Source organism: Gossypium raimondii, chromosome 9, assembly GCF_025698545.1.
Source record: "Gossypium raimondii isolate GPD5lz chromosome 9, ASM2569854v1, whole genome shotgun sequence".
Taxonomy (NCBI): Eukaryota; Viridiplantae; Streptophyta; class Magnoliopsida; order Malvales; family Malvaceae; genus Gossypium; species Gossypium raimondii.
Window position 1 is genome coordinate 35292494 of NC_068573.1, and position 22066 is coordinate 35314559.

The 22066-nt window shown below is 33.2% G+C and overlaps 1 protein-coding gene across 2 annotated transcripts; it reads left to right on the top strand.

Moving 5' to 3' along the window:
• The first annotated feature begins 14483 nt into the window (after positions 1–14483).
• LOC105799261 (uncharacterized) lies at positions 14484–18938 on the top strand. Of its 2 annotated transcripts, XM_012629719.2 has the most exons (7): positions 14489–14855; positions 14945–15033; positions 15276–15341; positions 15469–15705; positions 16257–16418; positions 17776–17865; positions 18539–18938. In XM_012629719.2, the coding sequence occupies exons 1-7, from the start codon at positions 14602–14604 to the stop codon at positions 18724–18726; spliced, it is 1086 nt and encodes a 361-aa protein (XP_012485173.1). In that variant the 5' UTR covers positions 14489–14601; the 3' UTR covers positions 18727–18938. The 2 variants fall into 2 exon arrangements, with proteins under 2 accessions (XP_052477288.1, XP_012485173.1); XM_052621328.1 differs by lacking the exon at positions 17776–17865 and having other exon boundaries at positions 14484–14855.
• The last annotated feature ends 3128 nt before the right edge of the window (positions 18939–22066 follow it).

Sequence of the window (22066 nt, forward strand, 5' to 3'; positions counted from 1 at the left end):
ATTTTGGATTAACAACTCTTTCTTATTACTATAATTAGTCAGTGTTACAAGAGACATTGGTATTAAAATATAAAGCATCAATTTTGATTTTGTATAATTTTATACATAAAATTTTTATTTGATCCACTTATTGTAAATTATTAACACAATTATTGATATAACATTATTTTATGTTTCTATATTATACGCATAAATAATATTTATTCAATATAAAAATAAAATGATGTATTTATTTTTTAAATGTGTATGATTAAATCAAAATTAATATTTCAAGTATATATTTAAACCATAATTAAAGTTTCATGTGTATAATTACACGAATTTTGTTGAGTATAACAAGTGAACAAATCTTGAATTTAATTTGATTTTATACCCGAATTCATCTGTATTTTTGTGCGTCAAAAGAAACAATTTTTTAAATTAAGTGACAAATTTTGATGCTTTTCAATCCCACGTGCGAAATTAGTTCCTTCAGGCGCCCAAATTTGTTGCTCTCCCATCCATGTGCACATGCTCTTCTTCTTCTTCTTCTTCTTCTTCTTCTTCTTCAAGGATATGGTTTTGCAAATACAATTAAGAACATTATTTCTACTTCAAGCTGAAGTTTTGACAAACAAATTTGGATGTTCTATAAATACCTTCTTCTTCTTTTGTCTCGGAAGATTTTTTATGTATCAATGTTGAAGTATAGAAACACAATCATTATTCGATCTCGTGAGAGTCAATCTTGATATCAATTTCCAAAGCCAATTTAAAGTTTGGGCAGACAATATTTTTTTTCATATCACCTACGTCCCTTACATCATCAAAACTTTTTTCCTCCCTTTTTCTTTGACTTGTTTTTTCTTTTAGCTTGTTATGTTGCACTTCAAAGACCATAATTAGTAGTATCAACCATCTATAGTTAACCATCGAAGTTGAAGGTGTATGCCAAGAAGGAAGAGCAAGTTGTCTTCAAGATTTTTTTGAAAACATCGACAAATATTGGGCATGGACCAAAGACGTGATATATCATTCCTCCAAGACTTTGGCAATGGTTAGGGCATATAATTTCCGAGTTGAGATCAATTTTGATTTGTCAACATCAACATGGTAGGGCGGAGATTTGTTTCGATATTTTTTTCAACATCAACATAATGAGGTGGAGATTAGTTCTGATTTTCAACATCAACATGGCGAGACGAGGATCAGTTTCTATTTCTTTTTAACCACCAACATGGCGAGGAAAAGATCAATTTCAATTTTTTTCATCAACATGGCGAAGTGGAGATCAATTCCATTTTTTTTTACCACCAACATGACAAGGTGGAGATCAATATTGATTTTTTTTCAACATCAACACAACAAGGCGGAGATTAGTTCTGGGTTTTTTTCAACACTAACATGGCAAGGCAAAGATCAGTTCCAATTTTTTTAACACCAATATGGCAAGATGGAGATCAATTCCAATTTTTGCCTCTCTTTCAAAGGATACTTATTTTTTTGCCTCTCTTTCAAAGTGATTTTCCCTTTACTTCTATCTTGAGATGAAGAAGGTGTTGCTTCGTAAGACTGGTTGGATTTCGAAAACACCTTGAGAGACTTAGAGTTTACGACTATAGATTGTTTGTTTTCTCCTTTATTAGGAATTGTCTTGCCTCTTTTGTGAGTTTCTAGCTTCTCTTTGCCCCTTTGGCTCTTGGATAATGATAAGCTGTAAAAGTAACATAATTTAATCTCATTCTTAACGCGTTTTTGGATGATTAATTATGTAAATTAGTGAATTTGATGCTCCTAATCGTTTAAATTCATATTTTTATACTTAGGAGAGCCTTTGGGAGTGAAATGAGCAAAAAACGAGCCAAAATCAGACAAATAGAGCTGTTTTTAGGATCCACATAGCCTGGAGCTAATTTTTTTCATTTTTTAAATCAAGTCAGAGAGTTACACGGACTAGGCACACGGCCGTGTGCGAGACACGAGCATGGGAAAAGCGAAGGAGGTTGCACACGGCCGTGTGTGCCACGCGACCTAGACATACGGGCGTGTCCGAGGCCGTGTGAAGACTGAACCTATATTTTTAAAATGCATACGGGCTAAAAATGAACCACACGGGCGTGCGACACGGACGTGTGGCACCGCCGTGTGGCCCAACATGGGCTTTACACTACCATGTCCCCCTTTTAAACCCCAAACCCTAATTTTTTACCTTCATCTTCCCTAAAAATTTTGCCCACAAACCCTAGCTGTTGCTCTTTACAATCACCCCTTTTCGGTCACCGTTCACCACCACACCGCCCTTCCCTTTAATCTCCATCGTCGCACATTCTCCCATCGCACCCGAACCACCTAATCTCAGGTTTTGTCCCCGCACCACCACGTAACCACCTGACCTTTCCTTCTCCATCTCCCCTCCACCCCTTTCAAATCCCAATCGCCCCTCGCCCGTTCCCTTTTTCCCCGTCGTCACCACCGATGCACAACTCAACCCTTTTCTTTCCCCCAACAGTTCCCTTCCCTTTTTTTCCCTTTTGCTTTTCTCCCCTTCAAACTGTAAACCACCCCCACGCTACAACCTCCACCCTTCCCCAACCTCGTTGCGCACCACCACGCCCGTCGACCGCCGCGCCTCCGTACCTACTACCGCCCCACCGTCAGTTCCCTCTTTTGCCCTTCCTTTTTATTATTGTTCTTATTATTTTTTGCATTAAGCAGTAGTATGCATTTATTTATTTTTTTAGTTGATTTATTTTTTATTTTACCATTGTTTTAGTGTTATGTTTTTACTTTACTTTTTTTTTCATATATCCTTATTCTTTTGCGTTCCACTATTATTTCTATTCTTGCTTATTCATTTTTATTATTGTTCATTATTAGTTTTTTTTTCTTCTTACTGCGTTCCACTAGTTTTATTATGTTCAAAGTCAATTTCTTTATTAGTCCAATTGTTGAGCTTAACTTAGATTTTTATTTCCTATTAACTTGCATCTATTATGTTGGTTCGTCTATTTAATTTATTTGATTGCTTTATTATAGATTCATCATGACGAACACACGAAGCAAGTCCAAGGTCGACGTCCTCACTTCGAAAAAGCGGAAGACACCTGGCGCAACCTTCTTCTCGAGCGCTTCCACCGAGGCCCACCATCCCTATATTCGATTTTTAACGGGTTCCTAAGATGACTTATTTCAGCTATTTCGACTGCGACCACTTGGCTTAGGTCGATGTATTGATTGAGCCGCTTTGGAGCAGGTTAACTTAGCTAATCATGTTCGAGCCTTTATTGCTACAGCCCCAGGGACGAGTTCTTCTCTATCATTAACCCCACATACACGGAGCTGACTTTAGAGTTTTGCTCTACATTTAGTCTTTAGCATGTGATGACGACTCATGACAAGTCGAGCACTATCACTTTTCGACTCCGTGGCCTAGTGCGCCATATGAGTGTCCTTGAGTTCAACGCTACTTTGGGATTATACACGGAGGAGTTTATGAGTGTTGAGAACTTCCTCCGCCTACAACGACAGATCCACTACTCGCCATCTACTTGTTGGGTAGATCTTAAGGCGAGTACGACACCTTATGAAGTGAGTCGCTCGAAGGCGACTTCTCTCTCTCTAGCTTTACGGTATATTCATGCCCTTTTTGCTCATACTTTGACCAGTAAGAGAGAGAGCACTAGAGTCGTCAATACTACCGATGCATATTTTTTATGGGGCATGGCCATAGGGCATATTTTTATTTAGCCTATTTCATCGCCCTCGCTTTCTGCCATTAGATAGACCGTAACAGGAAGGACCTTATATGTTTAGGCCTTTATGTGACTCGACTTGCTCGACACTTCAGCCTCCTAAACACAACAGAGCAGTTCTCTATGCTTACATTCACCGACAAATGTCCCCATAGAGAATATCGAGCATGACCCATATGAGGATGATCGAGCGGCTTCGTGGAGTAGATGCTCCTCAGTACCGATTATTTCATTTTGACTCTCAGAATGAACCCGAGGACTTCACTGATGATGTCCCTTTCCATCACGATGATCCACCTCATCTTCCACCTTCGAGTCACCGTCCTGTTTCTTTTACTGGTACTTTAGTGGATCTTTCCGAGCGGTTCACTCACTTCGAGTAGCACTGTTTTTAGAGGTTCGACAATATTGATTCAGCACTGTAGCAGATCTGTCAACATCTCTATATCTCCTCTTTAGTGCCGATGACTCACGACACCGATGCTTCTAATGATGAGGACCATTAAGTTTATTTGTTTTATTTTTATTTTTATTTTTATGTTTATACTTATTTTCTTAGACTTATTTCGTTTTTATCTTTTGAACTGTATTTTTATTTTTATGGTTGTTTCTACTCGAGTTATAACCCCTTAATCTTCTTCATTATTTGTGTTTATTTTTTTATTAGTTTGCTCGGAATCATGCACTAAATTTAGATTTGACTACAATTAAGCTTTTCACTATGTTGGGGATTTCATCCAATATTCAGGGCAATTTCAGTTTTCTCCCTCTCTTATGATATTCTGTTTACACTGTGATTATATCTATTTGTACATTAAGGACAATGTACATCTTAAGTGCGGGGAGGTTATTTATATAATTATTAGAAAATCTTTGAATTATGTCTTGTGTTTAAGTGATTTTCTTATATTTTCATTAGAATGAATTTTTGTCGATTTGAGATTTTTATTGATGTGTTTTGGATTAATTTATAGATAATTGTGTATTGGTTGATTTAAACTTTAAGACATGAGAGAATCAGGCATGATAGGCTATGTTTCAGAAATTAAAATTTTTAGGTTGTTTCTCTAAATTGAAGTATTATATTGAAATTTGAAATTTGCAAGATTGACATAAAAAACCATGATTTTTTTGTGAGATTTTGAGCTTTTAGAGCTTACATTTTTCATTCTCATTTTATTATTGGTTATGAGTGTGTCAATTTGATTTGTTATTCTAGAACTTGCGTCGATTATACATATGGAGACCACACCTTTTGATTTGATATACTGAGATGATAAAGATACTTAAGTTTAAATGCACTTATCCCATAAAAAGCCTACCTACATAATTAACCCTTAGTGAACCCCGTTGAGCCTAACACACTGTTTCTTAAATTACCTATTAATGTTAACTCAACTCATTTTTTTTGTTCATTGAGAATTTTTCCCGTTTTATTGACTCCCATTTTGTCGAGATGTGACTTGGTTATATGCCTAACTATATTCTTTTGTTTGATTTGCTGAATTTTTTTTATTGTAAAAAAAATATATTTATATTTACATACTGATTATTATTTAGTTCTATGAGCGTGAACAGTTAAATTCATATTTTGAGAAGAAGCTCATTTTCTTATTCTTGAATAGTTCTTGATTTACGCACTTGTTTTTAATTCAGCATTTGTTATTTTTTCTAGTTTGGTAATTTATCAATTTGATCTCGATTTTAACCATCTTTTTCGGCCTTTCTCCACACCCTTAACCTAAGCCCCATTACAAACTTTTAAAGACCTTTTGATTTGTGTATCATCTCATTTTATAGTGGTGGAGATTTGATTTTCATGCAAGCCTATGGTAATGACTTTTCTTGTTTGACTATTGAGTGCTTATTCGTGAACCTTAAACACTTTGAGTGATTTGAGTGAATCTTTAGTGAGGATGTTGATTCTTGTAAATTTTGAATTAAAGGTAACTGCTTAAATAAGGGGAGACACATATTTTCTTTTTCGTATTTAAAAATTCTAGCTTGGATTGTTTAAGACTTTAATGTTCTTTTGGTTGAATTGTCAATGCATGACTAATTGTGAATTATTTTGAGACATTATTGATGGGAATTACAAGTTGAGAAATATTAATTTTAATGGGAGTTGAGGATTTTGCTTGAGGACAAGCAAACACTTAAGTGTGGGGATATTTGATAAGCTGTAAAAGTAACATCTTTTAATCTCATTCTTAATGCATTTTTAGATGATTAATTATGTAAATTAGTGAATTTGATGCTCCTAATCCTTTAAACTCATATTTCTATACTTAGGAGAGCGTTTAGGAGTGAAAGGAGCGAAAAAAGAGCCAAAATTGGACAAATAGAGCTGTTTTTAAGATCCACATAGCCTGGGCATTTCCACACAGGCTGGCCACACGCCCATGTGCCAGCCATGTCAGTATCGCACCCTACTTCTCAAATTCGCAGAAAAACCCAATTTTTAGACTTTCTGAGCATTCTAAAGTCTATAAATACCAATTAGAAGAAGATTTAATGGGGCATTCAGAGAAGATCGAAGAAAAGACTCGAAGAACGCCATCGGAATCAACTCGAAAGTAGATCTCCTTCAAGATCAAAGATCTCCATTTAATTTTTTTCGAAGTGTTATTGAGTATCTTTATGTCTTGTGGTTATTCTGACTTTGAGATGTTTTCATTCAGGATTATGAACTAAATTCCTAGATAACTAGGGAGGATGAAACCTATGATGAATCTTATTATTTAATTTATGTTTTACGCGATAAATAATTGATTCTTGTTCTCATTTATGTATGCTTATTTTGTGTTTTAATATTTTTAGGATACTGATTCATGTTTAATGTGCTTATTTCAGTGGAGCAAAAATCCCTATTTAAAAGTAGATCTAACATAATTGAGTAGAGTTGCATGCAATCCTAGAAATAGGATGACGTAAATCTATTAGATTAGAGTCAAATCTAATAGGAGAATTCATAGATTGAGTTAATGTGACGATAAGGGTTTTAATTAGAAAGAGAATTCAATTAATCAACCTTGAGTCAGTTGTTCTTACTTTCGAAAGAGATAATAACATAATTTAGGGATTTCTACGGATCAAGACACAAGTGAATAAATCGTTTAATTCAGATTTATAATAATATGTGAAGTCTAGGTGGATTCTTTCTTGGGTATTGTCTTTCTCATTGGTTATCTTCGATTATTTTCCTATTTCATTCTCTGTTACGTTCGTAGTTAAATTAGATTAGTAAATTTAGATTAAAAACAATCACTTCAATTTATTAGCTAAATAATAGGAAAACGGTAATTACTAGTACTTTTAGTCATTGTGGATACGATATTCCTTACTCACCATAGCTATACTATTGTTCGATAGGTGCGCTTGCCTTTATCACAATTATAGTTAGTTTAGTAACCATCAGATAAAAGGCTCTAAATTTCTAGCAATTGTCATACTCAACTCCATATCATCAGCTCGAGTGGCTAACTCTTTAAAGGTCTTTGACTTGATGCCTTGAAAAAGGTAACACATTCCCTAGTTCATTCCTTCGATGCGCATGTCGATGGTTAAAGATTATGACAACCTTTCCTTGTAGTTCAAACCCAGATCCCTCCAGTGATGAATATAGTTAATGGCAAGTTCATCTTTCCATTTTCTTTCACCAGTAAGCTCAATCATCCTAACAATGCGATGAGTGCTGTAGAATTTGTTAAAAAATTCACATTCAAGTTGTTCCGAACTATCGATTGTTCTAGGATCAAGGTATGTGTACCAATTGAAGCCATTTCCTTTTAGTGACCAGACTAATTGCTTCACCATGAGATCACCATCAGTTTTGATGTCATTACAAGTCTCCATGAAATAAGCAACATGTTGGTGTGGATTCTCTTTGCCATCAAACTATTGGAATTTAGAAGGTTAATAGCTTGTTGACATTTTGAGGCGATCCATCTTGTACGAGTACAACTTAGCATGTGTATGAAGACTGAATTGCACAATCAACTTGATCCTTGACAGCTTCTTTAATGAGCTCCTTGAGTTGATCGACAATGACAACTTCATCGATAGTTGTATGAGGATGTTTGATAGCTTGCGCGTTGGACTATTCACCATGCTCCTCTGGTAGATTTTCATGTTGAACTTCTTTATTGACTAACCTCTTCCTAATAAGATCAAGGATCCTTTTCATCATGAAGGGCATCTGGTCATTTTTTCTTTGAGGATAGCAGTGAGACTTTCCACCGTCTTTGCTAGAGATGCCACTTGTTCTTCCAAGGATGTGGTGTTAGTTGTTATAACATTCATCACTCTTGAATTAAGCTTTGGGAAAGATGTTGGAATGGCATGGTAACTTGATTGGACCTTTTTTCCTTTAAATAATAAGTAGCCAGCTATACTTGATACATGAAGAGAGACTTCTTCTGAGATGAAGAAACATCAAAAAGTGAATTGCCACTAAGCATAGAAGAAGTTTGTTTGAATAACTCTAAAAGAGCTTTCGTTTTCTACCTAGTGCCATAGGGATGAGTAGGGATATTGATGCTTGATGATGAAGTCGAATAGACTGCGAAATTAGCCTGAGCAAGCTTGCTAATGGCGATCTTCTTTGAGGCTATCGCAACTTTGAACTTTAACTTTTCGAGAGAAGAGATGAAAGAGATAGTCCCATAAGGCGTGCGAGAAATTTGTGCACACAAATTTCAAGTTGAAAGTTGACTTGAAAATTCAGAATCAAATTTTATTTATAACTTTGAAAGAAAAGTTACAATCTTTGGATTTCTTTACAAAAAAAGCTCATTTGATTCTTCTCTCTGATTTTACTTCAATCCAAGGGTCGTCTAACTTGATCTTGTATGGATGTAGATTGCTTCAAGTGTCATGTTGACTTGCTCTTAAAACAAGTTTGGACCTGCTTTCTTTAGTTAATTTGAATCAAAATGCAACTTACTTCAGAATTGACTTTTATCTTTTTCTTCACGATTGAATTGGATTGGAATGTGACTTTTTTTTAGAACAGGTATGTTGTTTCTCAGTATTTCTTGAAGTTCTTCAACTTTTTTAAAGAATTCTGCAGAGATCTTTTGGGCTTCTTAAACTTGTGAATGTGTAAATTGGCTTAAGGTTGCCCTTTTTTATAGTGCAAACTACATGAATAAAATAGAGTTATTCTAGAATTTAACTGTTCATTTGATTATTCTACAAGAACTAAAACTTTTTATTTATTATTTATCTTTTATTAATTTAATTAATTAAAAATTGTTATGGATAAACCTGTGTAAGCAACAAACAAGAAAATAATGAAGAAATTGAAAAGATCGAACACACAAATTTTACGTGGAAAACCCCTCTAAAAAAGATTAAAAAAAACCACGGGCAAAGATAATTTCACTAAATTGAAAAAAACGAAGAGTACAAAGATGAAGATAAAAAGTAAATCCCGAAACTCAAAAATAAGAACCCTTAAAACTTAAATACAAAATTCCCTGAAAGCTTGTAAAAGCTAATACTTAAATGTGTTATGGGTTAATCTTTATAGGGTAGAAAATAGCCTATTTATAAGCTAATTTCGTAGGTCAAATAATCTACACTAATCAGAGTTAGACTGGGATAAATAATCAGAATTTGACTAGAAGAAGAAAACTGAGAAAATTGCATGCCACGTCTCTACATCCCCTATTGATGTTCACGAAACCAACTAAAAATTAGATTAAGGTAAGTGTACTTATCAATTAATAGTATAGCTACGATAAACAAAGATATCGTTCCTACGAGAACTAAAAGTACTAGTAATTATTGTCTTTTTATTATTTAACCAAATAATTGGAGCGATTGATTGATAACTAAATTTAACTAAATTAATTAACTATGAACGTGACAATGAACAAATCAGGAAAATAATCGAATAAACAACCAAGAAGGAAACAATACCTAAGAAAGAATTCACCTAGATTTCATCATCATTATCAATCTAAATTATGCAATTTCTTCACTTAGTATCTTGATCGGTAGATATCCTTACATTATGCTAATATCTCTCTTCAATAATAAGAATTACTGACTCTAGGTTGATTAATTGAAATTTCTTTCTAATTAAAACCCATATTATTGCATTAACTCGATTTATGGATTTCCTTTTTAGATTTGACTCTAATCTGGTAGATTTATGTTGTTCTATTTCTAGGATTGCATACAACTCCACTCAATTATGCTAGATCTGCTCTTAAACAGGATCTATTCCTCCTTTGATTTAAGCATATCAAACATGAATCAATAGTCTAGAAATATTAAACCAAGAATTAAGCACACATAATTGAGAACAAGATCTAAGTCTTTATTACATAAAATAAAAATCAAATGACAAAATCCATCATAAGGTTCATCTCCCTAGGTATTTAGAAAATTAGTTCAAGCTAGCAAATAAAACATCCAAAATACAATATAACCACAAGAAACAAAGAAAATCATAATAATCTCCAAAGAAATCAAAAGGGAATCTTCAATCTTGATGGAAATATGCTTCAGAATCGGCTTCAATGGTGTTTTTCGAGTTGTTTTCTTGAGTATTCTATGACGACTCTCTCTTATCTCCTTACTTTTGTCATATATAGGGCTTATAAATGCTTGCAAAACCTTAAAAATCATGTTTTTCCACTGTTTGGAGTGCAATTCGTGAAATCAACATGGTCTACCACATGGCCATGTGGCGGCCCATGTGGCTCCTGTAACTTGCTCCGATTTTTGCTCCTTTTGTTCTCAAATGCTCTCCTAAGTATAAAAATATGAATTTAAAGGATCAGGAGCATAAAATTTACCATTAACATCGAATAATCACCCAAAAACGCATTAAGAATGATATTAAAATATGTTACTTTTAGCACTTATCACCTGTCGTGTCGTCGCGAAGTTGTTCTTGCTTCTCCCTTGTTTCGTTGTCGCGTCGTCATGATGCCGCATGGCTTCTTGTCACGACGCCGCTATCTGTTTGTGTATTAAGTTGACTGAAATGCGAGACATACTCCACAAAAATAAAATAATAATTTAATATTATCACTTAATTATTTTATTTTTAATTAATGATAATGTAAAATTTTAATATTTATCTCTTGAATTAATTTAAATTAATTAAAAATAATAATTATGACACATCATTTTTATCAATAGTAACTTTAATTTTGCTCTTAATAATTTTAACTTCATGCATAATAATCCGAAATTTTCACAACCTACACTAATGTTAACTCTATAATCTTGACAAAATCTTTGGATTACGTTAAAAATTATTGTATACAAATTCTATCTTCTCGAATTTATTAAAATATACTTTATCCTTATAACCATCACCAACATCTGAAAAGAATAGGACAAGACCATATATGGTAACCATAAGTAATTTACTTCACCAATTCAATTACTTTTTGATTATATAAAATTGTCTTCAAATTCAAATATTCCCCACTTTAGAATGTTGTAAATCAGCAGCTAAATCCTTGGATATATCTTGGTTACTATATTGGATTAAATAATGCACTTCACCTTGGTATTAGATTAGATGATTCTTTTTGTTCCAATTCATACATGTTTTAAATGGTAGTCCAAAATGGACCAACATATACGGTCTTGTCTTTTCCATTTCCCTTTCAATCTGGTAATTTTAGTAGGCACTCCTAAAATTTAGGTTACAGATTCAACTACATCTGAATAAAATTCTTCTACCCCTAGTTGCTGCCCATTCAATCCCCCACACAAATAACTTTGGCGACGGGAAATAAATTATATTTTTTTATCAATTCAATTTATCTCTTTGATAATTGTTTTCATCCTTAAATATATTTCAACAATTGTTGTTTATATAAACATTTGCAGTTTTTTCATTTAAACATATAAATTTCGTTAAAGCTTGTTAACCAATGAGGTAAATAAGGGAGGAAGATGATGACTCAATGGAGGAAAAAGAAGGTTTAGATTGGGAAAGAGATCTATTTTGAGAAGAGTTGTTTGCATAGTTCTTTTATAGTGAGGAATAAGACACTGACATTAAAGCCTGATTTGATATTCTTGGCAGTGATGGTGATGCTATATCTTAGGATAAGTCGTTTAAGATGATTCGTAATCAATTACTCTATGCCTCTACATGGCCCTCATAAAATCTTAACGAAGTTGTCTATCCTGAGGTTCGCTAGCCTGAAGTTTGGAGATGAACCCAAGATCCACGATATTGTTAGCTTCATTGAGAGACATATGTCAGGTTCTCTACAAATACGTTGTTAAGTTCACAAGATCCACTATATAAGAAAGGGTAAACTACAAAAATAGTCACTTTTGTTTGACTCAAATTACATTTTAATCACTTATGTTTCAATTGTACGTTTTAGTCACTTACGTTATCATTTTGTTACAAAGTGGTCACTCTACTATTAAATTTCGTTACCTCTCTAAAGGCAGTCCTATGTGGCAATCCGAATGAGTTTTAAATACAAACTTGGATGTCCAGTTGTTGAGATGAAAATAGGATTTTAATTAAATAAATTTAATTTGGACTACCACGTAGGACATCCAAGTTGGAATTTAAAACTCATTTGGACTGCCACGTAGGACCACCACATAGGATCGCCATTTGGGAGGTAACGGAGCTTGACGGTAGAGTGATCACTTCGTAACAAAATAATAATGAAAGTGACTAAAACGTAACATTTCAAACATAAGTGACTAAAATGTAATCTAAGATAAACAAAAATGTCTATTTTTACAATTTACCCCGTAAAAAATAACGAAGCTTTGATTTTTTAATTATTTTCTTTTATATTTAAAATTTGTAGATTTCAATGCATATCAATAAAAAATCATCAAAATAAAATTTTAAATCTTAACCTTAGAAATAATGAGATTAAATTTAATACAAAACAACCCAGAACTTCTTTTATGTCTAGGGGTACAAGTTTATGAAGAAAATCAAGCAAATTATCCATTAAAGTCCCAATATATATTTGGAATTTGTGAGATTGCAATATCTTTAAAAATATACTTTGAAATGTTAATATTTGAAAGTTATAATGATAAATTTTATCGTTAATGTTTATATTTTTCATCAATTTAATTTTTATTCTTTTGAGCATCAACATTTCAAAAGAGTTAAAATACTATTTTTTAATAAAATATTTACTAAAATGTTGAATTGTAGACATGAAAACCTATATGGCAATTCACATGTACTTCAAGCTAATTTTTTATATTTTTAAATTTTGAATTGTTTTATTATATTTGTTATGCTAATATTATTAAAAATTAATGTATTAATCATTATTTTCATTAAAAATAATAATTTGACTACTTTTTGAAAGATAAGACCAAATTTAGATCTAAAAGATAAAGATTAAATTGATAAAATATATAAATATTAAAAACTAAATTTATTATTATGCTTAGACTCAAATTAACTTTCTTATAAAAATAGAAGTCATATTTTATATAATAAAAAATCAACTTCCTTATAATTTGCTCACTATCCAACTAGCAAATTAACTTCTTCTTCTTTTTTTTTTTGTGAGTAAACAACGCAAATAAATTAAACTAAACAATCCTATTCTAAAAATCATTAACTATAATCCTACCTCAAGCTGCTCAGAGACATCTTCAAATATTTGTATTACAATTGTCCTATTATAAGCTATGTTAACTATGCAATCAACCACTTGATTACTCTCCCTCTCCATTGATCCATAGCGTTTAATTTTCAATTAATCCTTCTCATCAAGGTTGAGGATGAATTCGTCAATTGTCTATCCTAGAAGGCATTAACCACCTCTAAACTGCTAGTATGAATCAAGACCTTGTTAAACCCTCGTCTTTTGAGAAGAATCAGACCATTCATGACACCTCCAGCTCGACCTTAAAAACCGAATAGTCCCCTAAATAATTATTGAAACCTAAGATCCAATCTCCATTTTATTTTCTCACTACACTCCCAACAACAGCAAAACCTGCATTTGACTGAACAACACCATCAGTATATAAGATAACCCAATTACCTGATGAAGGTAAGTTAAAAACGGTTCTAAGTTGTCTTGTGAACCATTCTTATGAGCTAAATTGAACTGTGTAGCCTAACTAACAGATGAGTCCAAAAATTTTCTTGAAACATAAAAAAAAAATTTCTATTTTTCCATATACGTCAAAGAATTAAACCCAAAAAACTAGACCAAGTGATCCCTATACTCAGCATCCTTAAAGGACAACATAAATTAGATTCCATCCAATCAAGCAGATTGGTGGGGAAAAAATCAGCTTGCTTATTGGTTGGCATACTTCTTTGGCAGCAAGGCGCATGCACTGTGACTAACATATTGTTTAACACTTCAGTTGTCATAATTAAAGAATGATTGAATTGCAACAAATATAAAGTCATATAAAATAAAAGGATTTATTAGATCAAATAAACAGTGTCCCTATTTACAGAGCTTAAAATAATATCTCTTTGTTTAAACTTGACAAAATACAAAATTGTATTCTGTGACTTCATTAGTTATATGATTTCAGCCATAGCTATTATGTTGCAGGCGCCAATTAGATTACCTTTCAAACTGATTTTCTTCTCCATATAAACTAGACAACTGTAACATCAAAAACTTTGGTGTCCTTCAATTATTGAAAAAATAATAATTTTTTATATATGTTTGTCTAATCTCAAAAATAAAAATATGTGTTATTTTCTCTCTCTTTAGGCCCAAAAGGAGGAGTTACAAGAGTTTGTGTTTTAATTTGGGCTTGGCTGTGCTGAGCTGAGCTGAGCTTCAAAATAAAATATGCCACAGATTTGTTGTGATGAAGTGTGTGTGAAGAAACAGAGCAACCAAAGAGGAAAAAAGAAACAAGAAAAATGGAAAAAGGAGGAGACGAGAGTTGGAGTGAGAAAGTAGAGGATCTGGTGGCTGCCGGAGACACGCAAGGCGCTATTTCCTTCCTCGAAAATCTCATTTCCCAACTCCAGACGGCGTCCTCCTCCGACGACCTCCGATTACCATCTGCTCTCTCTGACTTAGCTTCTCTCTATTCCTCCATCGGTTTCTCCCTTAAATCCGATCAACTTCTTTCACGCGCTTCTCTTCTCAAGCGTCATGCTCACTCTTCAAGGTACTCTCTTTCTTTTCATTTATTGTTAATGTAAATAGAAATAATTTCAATGCTAAAATTTTCTTGCGTTTTTCTTTTTGCAACTTCAGTATAGGGCTGAAAAACAAGGACTTGAAGGAGGATTCCTTAACTTCATCTGATGTTTCTTTGGCTGAAAATGACAATCCTTTGACTCATGGTACAACTCAATATACTTACTCTTTACCTTAACCTTCGTTTGAGGATCGAGTTTGCTACTTTTTTTTTTTGGTTTTTGAATGCACATATAGTATTTCGGTGCCTTGCAGAATTTTTCTTCTTTTGTAGGGTAGTGTGATGGAAAACCTAATATGTCTGCATTTTGGGGGGGGGGGATTTTATTGTATGTATCTCTATGAATTATGTGGATCTGATTTTTCTTTTTATATCTTTTTGCAAAAGGGAATCTTGAAAAGTTACCAGTATTGCCTGGTGATTGTTGGACACCCAAATCATCTTCAGATGATGGTATGTTTCGTTTCAATAGCTTTTTCCCTCTGAATGGTCTTTTCTCTTTTTTTGGTTCTCTGAAATGTCTGTATAATAGTTTTTTGGATGACCTGTTATGGAATTGCAATTCTAATGGTTTGTACAGATTGGGAAGCCATTGCAGATCGTGAACCAAGTGAATTACTCTCCTCAGAATGCTTGCCTGGAGTGTCAAATCTTTCTTTGGAGGATAGTAAAGTTGAAGCCCCTAAGAGACGGGGAAGGGGAACATTTTCATATAGAAAAACTGAATTGTATAGCGATCGACTCTCCGATGTGTCTGCATCGAAAGATACTGATAATGAGGATGTGTGCAAACACCCTGAAACAAAAACGATGGAATGTAAGCCTTTATGTCTCACAATTCAAGTTTTTTTTTTCCCCATAAATGCTCTGTATATGTATAAGATAGCTTAGTCTTTTCTTATTGAACTTGAAACTATGTTTATTTGCTTGTTCCCAGGCCTTGATCTAATAGGATGTAGAATTCCTTTCAAACTGAAATATTTAACACTGTGTTTTGATGACAAGCTTTCTTTTGTCTTGTCATATCTTTTTCAACGGTTTCAAGTTATTTATGGTCTTTCTTTCTTTTTACACTGGTCAAACATATCAATATAACAAGTTTAATGGAAGTTGCTGTATAAGGTTGAGAACTCTGGGCTATCCTTTTTTTATTTTTTTTATTTCAGTAAGATGAATACAAATTGCAACTGGGGGCAAGTAATAAGTTTTTTAATGGATTTGGATATGTTACTATAGAACCTCTTGAACCTTGATTCATCACATTGGATGGCTGATTTTAGTTTGATAGTCAATTCTCAAATTAACTTTTTTGTATTGTCTTTTTATGTCTTTCTAGTCATTTACGGTTGGAAATTCTTTTTAACGCAGCTAAATATGGCATGCATCATGTTCTTGTTTTGGCTGACTTTTCACCAAGTACTAGGACAACAGACCTAGAGAAGCTGTTTGAAGACTTCAGAGATCGAGGAGTTGCCATCCGCTGGGTCAATGATACAACAGCCCTTGCAGTATTTCGAACACCTTCTGTAGGTAATAATTACTAGCTTTATTATTGATGCTTCTTTGTATGCTATGTGAATTAAATATCTAAATTTAGTTTGAGGTAGGGGCTATCTTTTAAAATTTTCACTAGTTCAGAAAACTGGAATCAGTATCATGGTTATAGCTCTTTAACGTGCATCGATTAAACTTGGGGCTGGATACAAGCATTATTCCTCTTGATTAAATATGTGTCCCAGAACAGAATGCAATTAAGGAAAATGATATCTTGAGGGAAGGGTGAGTTTTCTCATTTACTTTTTTTGGTTCATTTTTTAGTTTCAAGTTATAAGATCGGAGTGCTTCTTGACCTAGGTTTTCAAGTTGTAAGCATATTGGTCTATACATCACTTGTGATGGGCGTGGAGCCTTTATCTTTATATAGTTTAATCAGAGATTTGTCTGTGCCTGATGCTGCAGGCTTTTTAAATTGACATGGTATAACAAGTGGTGATAATGGTGCTTCTTTCCCTGTAGCCATGTCCTAACAGTTGTTTAACATATTAATAAGCCTCATCTTTCTTAAGTAGCTATCTATGTTTTAAGTTTAGTTTTTTTAATAAGTCTTCAAGCTGTTAACGTTATTTAGATGAGACATATACTCTTCAGCCAAAATTTTAAGTACGTCCATCTCAAAGCCATTATTAGATTAGAACACAAATCATTTTGTGTGCCAAATATGTCGGGATGGGTTGTTCTGTTGGTTACCATTTTTTTGAAAATTGGTTGAAATTGCTGTATCTATCAAATTTAGGGAGAAAGTAACCAGAGATAGCATTGCGATCAGGTTGTGATGCCATTAGCTTCTTTCAGAACTTGCTTCTGATGTTTAAGGATGTGGGTAGCCATCTGTCTAAAGTTGCTTATAATCCTATATATTGGAAAGGCTTTGTGAGATATTTTTCCTTCTAAGCAGTTTATTTGGTGCTTTGTTGTTGTTTGTTTCCTTGTTTTAGTTCTTGTTGTTGTCAACTTCCCTTTAAATTATTGGAGGATTTCCTCTCACATGGATAGATAAAATTCAATTGTATCAGAAAAAGGACAATGCTTTTTTATTTGAAAAGCTAATGGTTCAAGTAGAAACAATGGCAGGACTTGTAATGAAAGTAAACTTCAATTGTATTTATTTGTTGTCCATATTTGGACCGTTGAAACAATGGCAGACTTAAAATGAGTCAACATTAATGGATGTATTTGTTGTTCCATTTTGAACCACTTGGACAATCTATAGCATTGTCCTTAAAAAGAGGGTTAAACATATAAATTGTATTGTTCCATCTCCAATCAGCTGGCACAGTTCTGCATCAATAGTTTTGATTTGACTAGATATCTCAAATTTTGATGCCAGCCCTTGAAGCCCGCAACCATGTTCGATGTCCGTTTACTATACGTATACTTGACAAGGATGATATACTTTTGGGCTCAATTTCAGCAAAAGGTAATTTAAATAGGCTTGCGTCATTTAATTGAACAGTTACAACATTTGCTGTCCATTTACCATGTGTATTTGTGCTTAGTTTTCTCTGTGCATTAATGATTCATTTGCTTTTGTTGAATTTGGATTAACCATGCTGAGATATTTCTAATTTATATGCTATTGGCTTGTGAAGATGCTCTTTTGTTTGAGACCAGACACCCTCTTTCTGTATCTGTACTTCTGTTTATATAAGCAGCTTTTCAACTGATATAAATCTACATTGAGTTATAGCCTATGTTATCCGAACTTTTTATTTTCTCTGAAGTTTCATACCTAACAGGTACCTAACATATATTTGTACATAGTTAGAGAGGTTTGATCCTCCAAATATATGAAAAAACTTAAAAAATATTAAGCATACCTGTGTGAGATGCATATCTGTATTTGACACTCGTCCCAGTTTATAGTATTCTATGCCTAGTAGTTGGTATATTTCCATGTCATAAATTATGCAACTTGTTTGTTTAAAGTGTTGTGGTAGCTTCTCCCCAAGTAACAAACCTCAAAAAAAGGGAGAGATGTTATTCCATTGTTGGGCCAATCTTGCATAATTTAGAGTTCTAGGATTTATCTCATAAAGGAATACGTGGTAAAGGTTTTGATGGTGGTGAAATGTGTGCTGTTCATCACTCAGATTTGGAGCCTCCTCGCCAAAGGCCACAGACATCGGCAAGAACTGCCCAGAGGCTGATTGCTCAGGCAATAGGATCAAAATTGCCGTCAAACTTCGGGTCTAGAGAATTAAGAAGCCAGGAAGAAGCCAGGAGGACCCGAATAGTTACAAGGCAAAAGTTGAGAGATGATGCCTGGGGCGATGAGTGAATCAAATGAAAGGTTTTTTTTTCTCCTGTTGTTAATCTATGAAGTGTTGACCAACCAAAGGAAAACGAACAAAAGAAAAACAAAAATGGGGTTCGAATACTTGTTTGGTTGTGTGATAGCTTAGGGGTTCAGTATCCCTCATTTCATATTTTCTTTGAAGATTTAAGGTGATTGCTTGATTTCTGGAGATATATTAATCGATTTTACTTCAATCAGTACTTAATTTCGATACCAATCCCTGGCATGGATTTGAGGTTAAAATTTCATCGGCAACCATAAAATGGATTGCATGAACAACTTCAAACACTTTCACGCTGTAACATGATATTCATTACAGTTTCCTGCCGGATTGTCATCATATTTGCAAAGAAATGGAAAGGTCGCGTGGAGAATAGTAAACCAACCCAACCATAAATTTCTTTGAATTCTGATGGGAAGGAGGAAAATTGGGGGAAAATAATGTATATGAAAGGATTTAGCTGAAAGAACAATTAAGGAAATAATGATGTTCTTATATATTTTGTATAAGAATTATTCAGACATCAAATTTGAGATTGCTATTAACAAAAAAAGTGTCCTCAATGGTTTGTATATATAATAATGAACAATTTCAGCTTGAGTGCATAACCAAAACCCAACTCTAAAAGGACTAAATTATAGATAAGTTTTTGTTTTGGTCATTGAGCTATTCAAAACTTTTCATTTAAGTTTCTAAGTTGTTACAATCAATGCTATATAATTTTCTCTGCCTACATTAATCGAAAGCTCTATTTCCCCTTCTTTTCTGCAAATCATTTTTTTTTCATGAAACAGCTTTAGACGTCACAAATCTGTGAACCAAAATTTAAACAACTCATCAATGGGTACTAATCTACCGTACAGATCGTTGAATTGTCGCTTGGAGCTCCTTGTTGGAACATTTAAAAAAAAAACTTTAATAACTAAGTGACTTAAATAAAAACTTTTGAATAGTCCAGCGACTTAAATGAAAACTTTTGAATATTTCAATGATCAAATTGTAACTTTTTTTAGTTTAGTGACCAAAATGAAAATTTACCCATAATTTAGTGACTAAAGGTGTAGTTTATACCCTTATTTAAATAATTTAGTTTTTTTTGGAATTTTTTATGAATTATGACTAAATTGGTAAATTTTGTAAATGTTGATCACTAAATTTGTTCATTTTCTTTAGAATTAGGACCAAATTGATCCAAAAATTGAATTTCAAAATTTTAATGATTAAATTGAAAAAATAATAATTGAATGATCAAAAGAAAACTAATTTTATAATTAGGTGACCCTTTTATAAATTACTGCCTTTTAATGCATTTTGAAAGTTCAATTATTCAATTGAGTGTAAAAAAAAGTAGAGATTTAATTATTATTATTACTTTTTTTAAGTTTGAGTACTTTTACACCCTTAAAACCTTTAAAGGTTTAATTTATAAAAGGATTTTAGAGAACAAAATTAAATCATAAGCATTGTTGACATACAAAATCGAAGGTTTTACACGGTTTCTATTTTCTTCTCTATGATCCGGCGCTTGGTTCCTAAATATTTTTAAGGCTTATTAGTAAAAAAAATAAGTTAAAAATTTTAAAAAATTAATTAGGCTTTTAACAAAATTTAGCACCTAACCAATTAAACGACGACATATGGCAGCCATGTGTACACCATGATGACATGGCATTTTACCATGTCAACAAATATTTTAAAAAAATAATTAATATTTAAAAATAATTATTTAAAAATCACATTTCCGATGAATCTAGACAAACATTATGTAGGTTCATTGGAACCTGGACAAGCGGTTGTCCAGGTTCATCCTAAATATGATTTTTAAATAATTATTTAAAAATTTATATAAATTTATTTAAAATGGTTAAGAATTATAAAAATTATAAAAATCATTAAATTGATTAAGAAATGAAAATATTTAAAATTATTAAAATAATTATTGGAATGAACTCGATCAAATAATTGACCGTGTTCAAAAGCATTTAGAAATCACTTGTCTAGATTCATTCATGATTTTAATAAATTTTAAACATTTTATTAGTTTTAATTTTTATAACCTCTTATAATTTTTAATAATGTTTCATAAATTTTATATTTTTCGTAATTATCTAAAAACCATATGTAGGATGAACTTGGACAAGTGATTGTCCAGATTCAAATGAACTTGGATTTTTTCTTGTTCAGGTTCATCCTAGATGTGATTTTTAAATAATTATTTTTAAAACATCATTTATTTTTAAAAATATTTGTTGACATGAAAAAATGTCACATCATCATGGTGTACATGTAGCTGCCACATGTTGCTACCTGATTGCTCTATTAGCCACGACAACAAAACTTAACAATCAATGATCAACGTTAATATTTCATCTTTAGGGGCTCAATTGGGTGTGAAATTTTATTTAGAACTTAATTGATATTTTGATTTTTCATTGAAGTTTTTTATTTTTACCAATACAACTTCTTCTTCTTTTTTAAGTTTGCCTCGTGGTTTCAATTAAGAATATTGTTAATATAAACTATATCTCACTATTAAAAATAAATTTTAATTTTAAAATTTTTTTATGACATATATCATTATAGTCACTAACAGTATATAGAATTTTACATATCAATGCTGTCACATCCCAAAAATCGGGTTAGTAAAAATTGGGTTTGTAACACCCCTAACCCGTATCCGACGCCGGAACAAAGTCACTGAGCATTATCGAACTTATAACTCAAACAATCATACATTTCATATTCATTTCTCAATCAAACAAAAGCCAATCAAATTCATTCATGTAGTCCCTAATACGAGCCATCGAGGCCCAAATAGACATCAAAAGTGGTTTGGGACTAAACCGAGTACTTAAGAAATTTTTAGAAAAACTTTGAAATTTTTCAATGTGCAGGGGACACACGCCCGTGAGGCCAGGCCGTGTGAGAGGCATGCTCGTGTCTCAGGCCGTGTTGGCATTCGAAATGAGAATACACGACCGTGTCCCAGCCCATGTCCAACCCCGTGTAACTCACTAACTTGGGTCACACGGCCAACCCACACGCTCGTGTGCCAGGCCGTGTACCTTTTGAAATGGACTCGTATGCCCGTGTGCCAAGCCGTGTGAAAACTGAAGGGTATACTGACTTGTGCCACACGACCAAGCCACAAGCCCGTGTGCTAGGCCGTGTGAAGCTACTGACTTGATTTCTATAGAAGTATCAGGGGACACACGGCTGTGACACACGGCTGTGACACACGGCTGTGACACACGTCCGTGTGAACAAAAATAGGTCATTTTCCAAGCCACATTTCTCACCCAAATAAGTACCAACTTGGAC